The sequence below is a fragment of the Megalopta genalis genome, chromosome 7 (assembly GCF_051020955.1).
Source record: "Megalopta genalis isolate 19385.01 chromosome 7, iyMegGena1_principal, whole genome shotgun sequence".
In the NCBI taxonomy this organism is placed as follows: domain Eukaryota; kingdom Metazoa; phylum Arthropoda; class Insecta; order Hymenoptera; family Halictidae; genus Megalopta; species Megalopta genalis.
In genome coordinates, this window is record NC_135019.1 from 13,327,754 (window position 1) to 13,340,198 (window position 12,445).

The window sequence follows — 12,445 nt, forward strand, 5'->3', positions numbered from 1 at the left end:
ACTGTGCGAGGGAGAGAGAGAGAGAGAGAGAGTCTGCGAGAGAGTCCGCAGCACGAGGCTTTGACAGAAGGTCGGGACGGACTCGAGCCGCGTTCGAAGTATTGAACAAGTCACGAAGCGTGAGCTTTCCGGATTTTTGTTATTACGTAAAAGTGATATTTTTAAGAAAAACGCTGTTCACCTCTACTTTAGAACGTCTGAAGAATATTTACTAATTTTTCGGACCCGAAATAATATGTAGTTTAACCGTGACAGCCGTTTTAATTTTCTGGCGTGCATGACACCTCGTGTGTACCATATGAAATTTATATACAAGGTGTACAGTGAAGATTAACGAATGATTTGCAAAGCTGATTTAATAATAAATAATCGCGTTAAGGGACGTAAAGGATTTGTTTATTAGAGAAATATGAAAAATATTATCGGTAAGAATCTCACCCATTTAGTTTTCAGCTACCCCCCCTGTATTTGCGGCCGTGGCCCGTTCCCATCCTCGATGGAATTACACCAAGATTCGGATAATGCGAGCGACGCGATGGGAAAACTAGCTTCGGCTCGAACTGGTTCTCTGCGCGTAAAACATGCCGCGGCCGCAGGATCACGCTAATATTACCGGCAACAATCGGCCGGCCCGAAACGCGTCCAACAGCGTCCGAGCAAGAAGCTTCCGTGATTCCGGACAGTTTGGAATTTCTCGAATTACACACGCCGAGCTCCGTACAAAGCATCGCATTATACCGAACACTGGAATACCGTTGCGCTGTTTCCGGATCGATGCCGAACGGCTATTTAAATTTCACCGACTCTAATTTCATTCGTGAAAATGTTTGTTTTGTTCGGCGATACCGTCTCGCCGCGCCGCCGGTTCTCGGACTATACGTGTGTTCCAATGTTTTCGAGTGTTCCCCGGTTGACGACTGAAACAGTCCATTAACCTTAACAATGGAGAGGTCCTTAGCGCTGAAGCATGCGTGCTACGTGCGCGAGCCCATCCCCGCGTACAAACGTATAACCTCGAAGAAACTATTGTAATGTTACGATCTTCGGTAATGCAAAGCCTGGCCATAAGTTTCCGATCAGACGCGTTAACACGAAATTAATAATTAACACTAGATTGCCCAAGGCATTAAAAAGCAGTCATTTTTTGACTGCTTTTTAATTTCAATTAGAAGAAAGATTATGTATTAGGGGGACCGGAAAGTTATGTCGTTCATTTACATTAAATTCAAACAGATAAATATGCGCAGAAACGACATTACTTTCCGGCCCCCCTAATATATAATGATACAATTTCTTAGAATTTTGTGACTTTTTGTACAACATATAAATGCGTTTATTAATAATTGTAGTTACCTCTCCCCCTCCTTCATTTTATATTAGGTCTACCGGAAAGTTCTGTCCGATAGCGTCACTTCAAGTTTCAATCCATATGCACATGTTAATTTGAGACATATATGGCAATCTCTCTTTATCATTGCATTTACACACATGTACTCTCCTAAATAAACTGAAACAAAGATGTCTCATGTTATTATTAAGTGAGACGCGATCGTGAAAACATGGCTACCGACGATAATGCCAGGCCACACGCTGCTTTGGCGACTCGTCAGAAAATCGCAGAGCTAGGCTGGGAAATTCTGTCGCATCCGCCATACTCCCCAGACCTAGCACCCTCCGATTATCACTCGTTTCTCTCTTTGCAAAACTTTTTACAGGAAAAAAGAATCAAAACTGAAGCTGATGTCAACCAAGCACTAGTTGAGTTATTCGCCTCTAAAAATAAATCATTTTTTAAAAATAGCATTTACAAGTTGCCATCACGCCGGCAAGAAGTCATAAGGAACGATGGAAAGTATATTCTACGATAAATATTATTAAATGTATGAAAATTGTGTTATATTTCAATTCAAAAACGGCCAGAACTTTCCGGTAGACCTAATATATGTGTTATACCTATGTTGCCCAAAAGCAGCCGTTTTGACTGCTTGGGAAATTTAAAATAATCAAATGACTCTTATCATTGAATTGAGTAAATTTCTTATATAACCAGTTCGGCTCTGTATTGAAATAACATTTTTCATTTTTTTCGATTACCGTTACATGATAACATACAAGTACATGATAAATTGTCGATTTGGGCATATACTAGATAAGTTGCAGTTGCTCGATAAGCTAAAGTAGTACCTGTTATTCGTATCTTAAATTCTTTTTATTGTTAATATTTACTAATAACCTGTTATATAACTGCAAATAATATAAGAAAATATTAAAAATTAATTTTAAACAAATTTCTTCACACATTAGTTATTCTTTCACAATGGGCAATATAGGTATATACTAAGTTTCAGTCTTTCTAGTGTTAAACAAAACACCTCGATTGTCTAGAAATGTAAAATACTATTGTTTGTGATTGTACGTAACGGAAAGTCGAGAGGGGAGCTTGGTATAAAATGAATAACAAGAAGGATACACGAACTTCCATTTAATAACAACGACACGCGAGTGAAAAAAGGTAAATGTTGCACGGAAAAAAGTTGCCGGTCAGTAGAGATACTGAAAAGAATTTTCCGATCATGGTCCGATTAAATAGCTCTTTGAGTGTACGAAGCATGGAGGCGGAATAGAAACACAGGAGGTCGCCGCAGAAATGCGCAAAAACGCTTGTTGCTTTTAGGATATCAATTTAGTCGGCCGTGTGTCCCATTCAGTGAAGAAGTAAGCGACATATGCGCGATACAATGTACCTCCGTGCAAATAGTATTCCAACGACGTTAAATTAACCTCTTGATATACAAATACAAATTTGAAGATACAAATAAGAAATAATACAAATAATAATAATAATACAATATACATATACATAACAATACAAATAAGAATTTGACGCGTCCGAAAAATACTATTTAATTTGGCTCGACTGAACAGTTATGTGCAAGCTGAGAAAGAGAATGTTTTATTTTGATTTGCGAATGTTATTGGTGTTGTCGAGAAGGTGGGAGGGTGGGGCATCTTGAACATTGTAAACAAACCAGAATCGACGCACGAGTGAAGCAACTGAGTAATTTAATAATATACTGCACGGCGTCCGCCGAAAACAGCTCTTGACGAGTTAGACTCGTCGAAGTGTACAGTGGCACACGAAATGAATGACGACCCCAATTCGTCATTGCATGTCAAGGGGTTAAGCATCATTGGGCTTCTCGAGAATGGAAACGGCCAACGAGATATGTTGCAGTGGTTATAGGATGCAGCCACAAAGCACTATTAGTGATTTAAAAAGGTCTAACTGCAAAACAGATGGCCATCCTCGTGCAATAAATTTTCGGTTTAGGACACTGTAAAATGACACGCGAATACACCTGTACAAGAAAACGGAACAACCACATTTGAGCCGTTTATTTTGAAAGTGGCGTAAGTCACTTTGTTTTTAAATCGATACATTTAAGGGTTTGCGTTCTAACACGTTTAAAAATATGGATGCTAACTTTCGAGAAGATTTACTTGTATTTGTTATCTCGGGATACTGATATTTTTCTCAGTATAAATAATTTCGTATAAACATTAAGAAATCACCACTTTTCATTACGGTAAAGTGACTTATGCCACTTTCAAAATAAACGGCTCATTTCTGTAACTTGTGTAACCAAGCGCTGACAGTCGATCACCTACTATCGGAATGCAGAAAATACCAAAACGGAAGAAGAAGATATAACCTTAATTCTCCTTGTCGAAGTTAACGCCGCAAGGCCGTGCAGAAAATATCCTAATCTTCTCAAGAGATTCCAAACTACAGTGAGTCCCAGAATTATTGGCACGAGGTTATGTTTATAAAAGCTATTTCAAGGGTTTGCAAAAATTTTCACGATTCTTGTTCGTTCCCAAAATATATTTCTTACACTCCAAATTAACTAAGCAATACGAAAATATACCAATATTTATTATTAACGAAAAATGATAACAATTAATACTAAAATATTTGCTGGATAACCATTTTGTTTAATTGCTTCTGTCAATCTTCTCGGCATTAATTCAAGTAATTTTTCATGCAATCTGCATCTATAGAATTCCATTTTGATTTTAACTTAGTTTCCAAGACATTTTTTAATATTATTTATACAATATTTTCGTATTTGTGATTCCAATTAATTCGATTGATTGCAAAAGTTGCTAATAAAACAGAAGTGGAGGCGGGGGTCTCACTGAATCTTTCTGTTATTTTATTACCAACTTTAACATTAATTACCTTAAAAACTATAAGCCGTCTGCCGCTAAAGCCGGGTGTCATTGGATTCTACTTTACAAACTCTATCACTGTACCAAATCTCATTGAAAAGTGAGCGTCACCCTGAGGACTTCCTCTTGTCAGTTGACCTTCATAGCTCAGAAAAGTTACAAATAGAAACAAATAATTTATCCGCACCTTGTACCCGACTTAAAGCCGTGTACATTTCTTCTATTAAACCTTTCTGATTCTTCAACCATTTACGAGATGTTCACTTGGTCATTTATGGACGAACACCCTGCACGTTCGTAAATTTTAAGATGTTTCGAATATTTGCAGGCCAAGATTAAATGAAACGAACAAATGAAGCAATATAAATAATTATTATGAAAAACCAGTATACATTTAGTGTCTGAGTTAGATAGTATATTCTTCATCTCTTACTTTTTGCAACATGTTTTAGGTGCAGGCGTTTCAACAGCTAACTGATTAAACACTGAACAAAAATAGAGAAAGAGAGAGAGGGGGGAGTGAGAGGGGGAGCGAGAGAAAATGGTGAACAAACTTGTTCGACGACGGACAAGGGTTGTTGTTAACTGGAAACACCGGCGCTGCGGAATAAAAGACTTTTTCAGTGGCCCGATGATCGATGCCGGGGAAAGGAGCTCAGTAAATCTGTTTTCCAGAGATCCAGCTCCGAGCTCGTAGCTCTCGTCTCGGCTTGTACACTCGTAGTTTTCAACCCCCCCTAGAACCGAGAACCGGGAGCCGGCAGGAAAATTCGTGCTGGAAGCGAAACGTCGCGTTTAATTTATCACGGAGTTTCAGCGTTAGAATTTCACCGAGATTTCCCGGACGACGATCTTACTCGTTTCCAACTGAGAACGGCTGGAGAGAAGCGAATTTTATTCGACCGGATGACAGTATTATCTTCCGTCATGGCGTTGCTGTTAATTTAAAATTACCGGGGGCATTGAAACCGTTCCACAAAATAACGGGAGACCGTTATTCGAACGCCGTTATAATAAGCGGCGTTGTTAACTTACTGTTCCACATTTATTTCCGTCCAACGTTCCGCGAGTTTCAGAGCTCGCCCGCTGCAATATCTTTCGGATCGAATTTGTTTCCGTTTCGGCCCCGTAATTGGCATCTCAACTCTTTCGTGACAACCGGTCACGAGCATAGTTTCATCTCGCGTGATTCCCTGCGTCGATAAAATCGCTTTTCGTCGAGTTCCAACCCCCCCGCGGAATTGTCAACTCTTCGGTCGCGTTTTCGAAACGAGTTCGAAGCAGAACGAGAATCTTATCAGCGACGGCACAATGGAAAAACGTTCCGCGACGAATTTCTTTCTCCGTCCGGCTCGCGGAGAGTTCTTTTTTAATCACGGGGCATTAACCACTTCATTAAGCGGAACCGGCTCGGGCAGAACATTCTCAAAAGAGAGCTTTCTCGAATCTGCGAAAGAAAGGACGGTCGTTCTACTTTCTTACGGAAAGTCGCTCGAAACTGAAACTTCATTCCAACTCGTTTGCATCGCAATATTCGTAAATACCGGGGGGAAAAATTGTAGCTGTGTTACGAGAATTCTCGTTCGGCGGATGGGACAATCAAAGAAATTTTTGAAACGCGCACATAATTGCGCTATGAAACAGGAACTATCCCGAAACGGTGACGAGTATTTTCTAATCGAAATCGAACATTTAATAACAAAGCTTCTTGGTACTTTACAATGAGGCTTCCTATATGTGATCTTATTTTGCTATCTTTAGAGAAATTTATCTCGGACATTATGACTTTTATCTTTTTAATGAAAAGCATACATATCCATTGTTATCGATGAAAAAACATATAACGTAAAATGATGTAAATATGTTGATTTTTTTGTTTATTTTTTTTACAGTAGTATCAATTTGACACGCGGGGGACACATTAGTAAAAACAGCATCTATTTTTAACAACATTTGCAAATAAAAATATAATTATAAAATACAAATATTAAATATATAATTTCGTAAAAACTAAAAAGGAATAAATTTTTAACGTTAAGTCTTTGTAAAAGCTTGATTCCAGTACTGCTAGACATTTTCGTACGCAATTCCAGTTTCGTTAACAATAGAACTACCCAGCCCCAATCACGACCAAATGTGTACTGGTTTATAACAATAACAAGATTAAATTTATTTAAGCTCCGTACAATTTCTAGATAAATTTTTATTTAAAAATCTCTTATAGAAACATTTTTATAGTATCCGTAATTGTAAAAGAGAAATAAAAACCAGTCATCTCGTGCAAGGGATTAAGATGAAAATAAAAATATTAAATGACACACATAAGTCAGTAAAAATTAATTGTACTAACAAAATCAAGTTCCACACAAATTCCATCGAATCCGTTGGAGTTGTGTAGCCGTGTTTAATAATTCATAAAAATGGAAAACGAATTATACCACATTCTGATTCAAACGTTCAACTAACTGTCTGCACATTTTTCGTTTTATATCATATTTTATATTACTTTATGTCGTATTTTTTGTCAGCACTATTTACCGCTTTGGGGCGCCTCGTGCACCATAATGGGCCGATCCCGATTTTCTAGCTTGCACAAGTAAATGAAAAAGAGAAATTGTGTGTATACGTAAAGAAGAGTACTCACTGGGATCCTTGACGGCAGTGATAACGAGACGGAAGCCATTTGCTTTAGTGCCCCAGGAGTCGGTGACGTATTTCAGCGTTACGAAGTTCGTGCGAGTATAAATCGCGCCCACGGTCTGCTCCGTGTTTTTACAGGAGAAGTCCGCCTGCAAAACGAGAGAAACAACGGCCGTTAGATGCAAACATCCCTCGCGTTTATCATTTTTCTCGAGCACCATCGTTTTTCTCAGATGTATACAATCCGCTGGAAGAAACAGAACCGAAAACAAACAATATTCGCGGCCGCGGCAGCATGAAGAAAAGTCCGAGCACACGCAACGCGCTGCACAGCGCTTATGAACGACGAAATCGTGGGCAAATCCGTAAAAATTAACTTTTTTTGGGGGGGAGGGGAGGATTGGATAAGTACAATTTTTGATCCTCTAATAATGTGGAAAACCCGAGATACGGATGTTTTATTACTCATATTTGCAAAATGGCCAGAACTCAGAGTTTTTCTTCATTTGCCGTGGATTAATCGTGGTGCGAAAAATGCTGCGGAAGCGTAAAGTTAGAGGCGCACAATTCTGAAAACAGCCACTTAATTTCAATTCTGTAAAATGGATGCTATTTGTGGAATATTTATATCAAGTAGAATTATCAAGTAGAATATTATCAAGTAGAATATTTATATATGTAATGATTAATTGTTACTCTGCTTATTTGTTTGTTTATTGAATTTGTACGGGAAGTTGGATTGATACACGGTTAAATAAAAAAGGATAAGATAACTGCAATTCCTTAAATTAATATGATAAGTTTATACGGACTCATCGTACCTTAAAACTCATCGTACCTCACCTTATCGTTAGATCATTTCGTTAAAAACAATTCTGTATACGTATTTTAGAGAGATAAACAATTTTTTGCTACACATATTAGGGATTGTAAAAACAACTTTTTCAATTACCGTTAATTCGGTGCAATTTTTCATCAATACCAGTTTATCGGCATTTTGCATTTCCAAAAAGCTATCGATATCAAAAAATAGTAAGTATTAATAATAAAGATCGTATTAACAAGTAATCAAGTGTTACAGAAGAATAAAAACATATAAAATTTTATTCTAAATATAAATTAATTATAAAATATATGTAACAAATAAAAGGTGCATTAATTTCGAAAGCATAAACACTTTCGCTTATTTGTCAGCTATTTTAAAAAATTAAGCGCGGAGGGCGAAATGATCTATCGAGGCTGTCATCTCTTAATTGCGACCTAATTTTCATACAGATTAATCCAGCCGCGGAAACAGCTCTTTCAACTTCTACACTGGTTAGGTCGACTGATCATTAAGACATCAAACGCCATTTGTATACAGGGTGAGTCACGAATTAGTTCCCACGATTTTTCAGCGCCTTCCGATGATCTGACAAAAACATTTTTCCTATCAAAGTTAATTAGTATTTAACCGACAAGAAATTGCAATCGTTTAAATTTAAAAACAAATTGCTTTTCGATAAAAGAACAAGGTCACCGTTATATTTTTAAACGATACCAGGTAATTTTAACTTGATAGTACTATAGGCGACATCGAGACGAATTCAACTATTTCAGCTATTATATTTCAACCATTCAATTATGTCATACGATGATATAATTGCCACAATATTTGAAAGAATTCGCATGTAAACATAAACGAACAAATATTATGAAGTTACAATTACCTAGTTTCATTCAAAAATATAACGACGACTTTGTTTCTTCATCGAAAATCAATTTCTTTTTAAGTTCAAACGATTGCATATTCTTGTCGGTTAAATACTAATTAACTTTGATGGGAAACATTTTTTTTGTCAGTCCATCGGAAGGGGTTATAAAATTGTGAGAACTAATTTGTGACTCACTCTTGTATATCTTCTTTTAACCCACTCTTTCCGAAGATATATCATTTCTTTTTTAATGACTTGTGTTACATTTTTAGCTTTATTTTCTATTACATTTACTTCTTTCGATATTTCAGTTGTCTTTGTTGCGACGGCAACACCGAAGGTCGAACATCCCTGGCCATCCCTTGAGCAATTAAGCAATATACCTGCGACAGTAAAAAATGCATCCGAACGAAAATACCCTTCGACCCGACGAACGGAGAACACGCGCGACAGACTCGTAAATTCCATATTTCACAAAACGGAAAAATTACAACCCGAACTTTCGAACAGTTTCCCACTCCTCATTTTAAGTTCCTTCCGACACACCCATCTCCAATCAAAAACGCTTCATTTCCTCCATCAAAACCCACCATCCACCAATCAACAAAAAAACCGAGGTGACAAGCGGAAGGGCACCTAGAACGTTAGTCAGAACTGTTAGAACTCCCAGAACTGTTAGAACTCCCAGAACTCGTAGAACTCTAAGAACGCAGATAAAACGCAAATAACGCATCGCTAAGACCATAGTTGTACTGTAATATTAAAGTGTACATAAAAGCAACCAGCGACTTCGTTCAACTTAATTCCATTTGGAAACATCGCGTATATACAGTCTTTTTTATTCAAATTTAAAAGAATGTATCACTGTTTACCGGAATTACCGGTGTTGCAGACTCGAATAATCGGTAAAAATATGAAAGAAACTTTCGCCATTTTTAACGGTATTACAACACCTAACACATATATCCACCACATTAACCCGAGAAAGATAACCTACGTCGCAGAGGCGCCTGCGAAGACTGTTGATTTTTGTTAATTTTTCATAGAGGTCTAGTGATTTAAGTTTAAAATTACTTAAAATATAAAAAAAATATAATATAAATGCATTTTATTTTTACAATAATGCCAAACCTTTGAAATGACTAGATTAACTTAAATAAATATCCATTGTTAGTATAAAATTGACGCCTTAGAAAAGCATGCGCCTCTGAAGCGTATGGTTATCTTTTACGTACGTTGTCATATGGTTATCTTTCTAGGGTTAAGTTTGTCATTTGGTGTTTTCAAAAATTTGTTAACTTCAGAATCGTAATCGGCGACCCCGAGAACCCCGAAACACTGATTTCTGATTAAATCGAGAGACGTTTTGTGCGGTTTTAACCGCGATCTCGCCGTTTGGGAACACCGTGCGCCGTGACGAACAGAGGACAGAATTTCCTGAAAGGTTTCGCAAACTCTAATCTGCCCTTAAGGCGTCGGAACGGAATTTCTTAAAGCGTACCATAAACTAAGCTCCGCGCGGTAAGCGGATAAGTATATGCGGTTCCAAGTCGGAACTTTTAACGAGAGTCACGGTAACGCTTTAAAGCCCGTTATGGCTAAACACCAAACGTAAACGAACTTCCCGTTACGCCGCGACCGAAGGAACCACCCCCGAATCGCGGAATTTCGAAATACCTCCGTCGAAAAAAATGAAACGCCCGCGGCGTTTTTCATCGGCGGTGTTGCTGTTTAAACATTGCTGCCGGCTACGCCGGATAAGCAAACAGAACTGTAACGCGCAAATACACAGCCACCGGCTGCGCAAACAACAACGACATTCTTTTTCGCACAGCAGGAGAAAACCGCGCGCGAGCGCGCGCGCACGGTATCAAACTGCGAGGATTCTATTACCGTTATCGATATATGCGCAACAATATTTGTCTTCTGTGTTTCCGGCTTTGCTAAAAGAAAGAAAGGAACGCGCAGAGACGCCGACGCAAGGAATGTTGCGAACCGAACACCTGGAATAGAGTGGTTGATTGCGAAAACAATCCGTGGTCTGCCGTGTTCCGAACACCCTGATCCGAACGATTGTTTCTCCTTGCGTGGAGAAGTCGTTTTTGATCGCGGCAGTTATTTCCTTAGCCGATTAATAGGAGAGGGGGGAATGAATTCCAAAGCTCTAGTATGTCGATGCGATTTATTTCCCGCGAATACCTAATCCGTCCGAGACTTGTTGCGTCTTACGGACACTGCCTGGAACAGAATTAAACCGAAGAAAAATGGAGGAAACGAGGTGGCAGGTTGTTGGACTGGAAAGAGACTGGCTTCGTTTTTTTTTACCTCTCGCGGCTTCGTTACTTGGTGTTACGAGAAAAGTATCAAGGCTATCGTGCTTGACCGAGGATTGTGTGTCGTTTTGGGATTTTGCTTGTCGCGGACTTGTCAATGCCTCTCTCACTACGGTCTTCCGCTAGGCATTGCAATTATCGGCACATAATTGGTAAATGGCCGTAGTTCCTTTCATATTTTTACCTTTGAGCTTGTCAAAATTGGATAACTGGCATAATTGAAATAAATATTATATATAATATTATATATAATATATATTTTAATATATTATAATTATTAATATTATTATTATAATAATATATATAATATATATTTTAATATATTATAATTATTAATATTATTATTATAATAATATATATAATTATTATAATAATTATATATTATTATAATTATTAATATTATATATTTCATATAATATAATATAATTATATTATATATAATAATTGAAATAAGTTTAGGACACGTTTAACGTTGATATGGATATTTAATTATACATATATGAAAGACACATAAAAGGACATAAACGTAAATAACCGGGTCGTATCCCAGCTAGGCGGCTAATCACGACATGAGCTTGATGAAGAGTGTCTCCTCGTCCACTCGGTCGAACGCATATCGATCGATAAAACAAAAAAGGCCAGTGAACCCTGAACGCGTTTTGTTTCAAACCTGAACATCCCGGTAGTCGATATTAGCGATATTAGAACGCTTATTTTCTCGTGACAAAACCGTTATTATTTCACAGTGATACCATTCTTAGATATCGGTAATTCCAATAAACGGTACTAAATTCTTTTGAAGGCTACAGACGCGGATAAGGAAGCGGATGTTGCCTTCGAGCCGAATTATGCGCATCAAACGTACCGTGTAAAATTTCGATCGGATATCTCGATCGGGATGTAAGTTATGGGATAAGATCGAAAAATCAGTTTTTGATCTATTCTCTCTAATTATTGGTGTTTAGAAATTTGAAGACAAATCTGAGACATGTCAAGCATCAAAATACATACTCTACAATACGTTTCAGATTTTTAAATTGAAAATTCTGCTTGCAAAAGCTGAAGAATCTCAAAATGATCGAAAAAATGCAGATTTCATGTGAAAAGTCTAGAGGTTATATTTTTACGGTATCGATATATTGTTGTAATAGTCGTTCGTGAATTTTTTCAGATTTTTCAATTTGGAGCGTCATAGTTGAAAAAGACATAAAAACTGATTTTTTCGACGTTTCTATCGAGAAAAACCTAAGCTAACCTTATTATATTAATTTCGAAAGGATGTCAGTTTGAAATAAACTGAACTCAGATATGTCCTTTCATTCTCAGATAAAAAAGAAATGGTAAAAAACGCGAATCTTCTATTTTCTTACAGTTCCAACTAATTACAATTAAAAAAAAAAGAGTTTGTTATACATTGTCCGGTAAACTAGTTCTTCTAATATCTCTGAAACGTTCGAATCGTGTGGTCCAGTTTAAAAAAAGCTATCGCGTTTCAAAAGGCATTTGCCGTGGAAATATCATTTTCATTTTTAATTGTTTGCCACG

General features: G+C 37.4%; 1 protein-coding gene and 1 long non-coding RNA gene across 3 annotated transcripts in view; one reads left to right on the top strand and one right to left on the bottom strand.

The window, feature by feature from the left end:
* Positions 1 to 12,445, top strand: part of LOC117221779 (uncharacterized) — a 176,645-nt gene that overhangs the window by 67,994 nt on the left and 96,206 nt on the right. The gene's annotated exons all lie outside the window — the stretch shown is intronic.
* Positions 1 to 12,445, bottom strand: part of LOC117221774 (uncharacterized) — a 196,436-nt gene that overhangs the window by 44,430 nt on the left and 139,561 nt on the right. For both annotated transcript variants that reach the window (XM_033472971.2, XM_033472972.2), the window contains exon 3: positions 6,878 to 7,022. In XM_033472971.2, the coding sequence (XP_033328862.1) occupies positions 6,878 to 7,022 (145 nt within the window). The remainder of the gene's footprint in view (positions 1 to 6,877; positions 7,023 to 12,445) is intronic.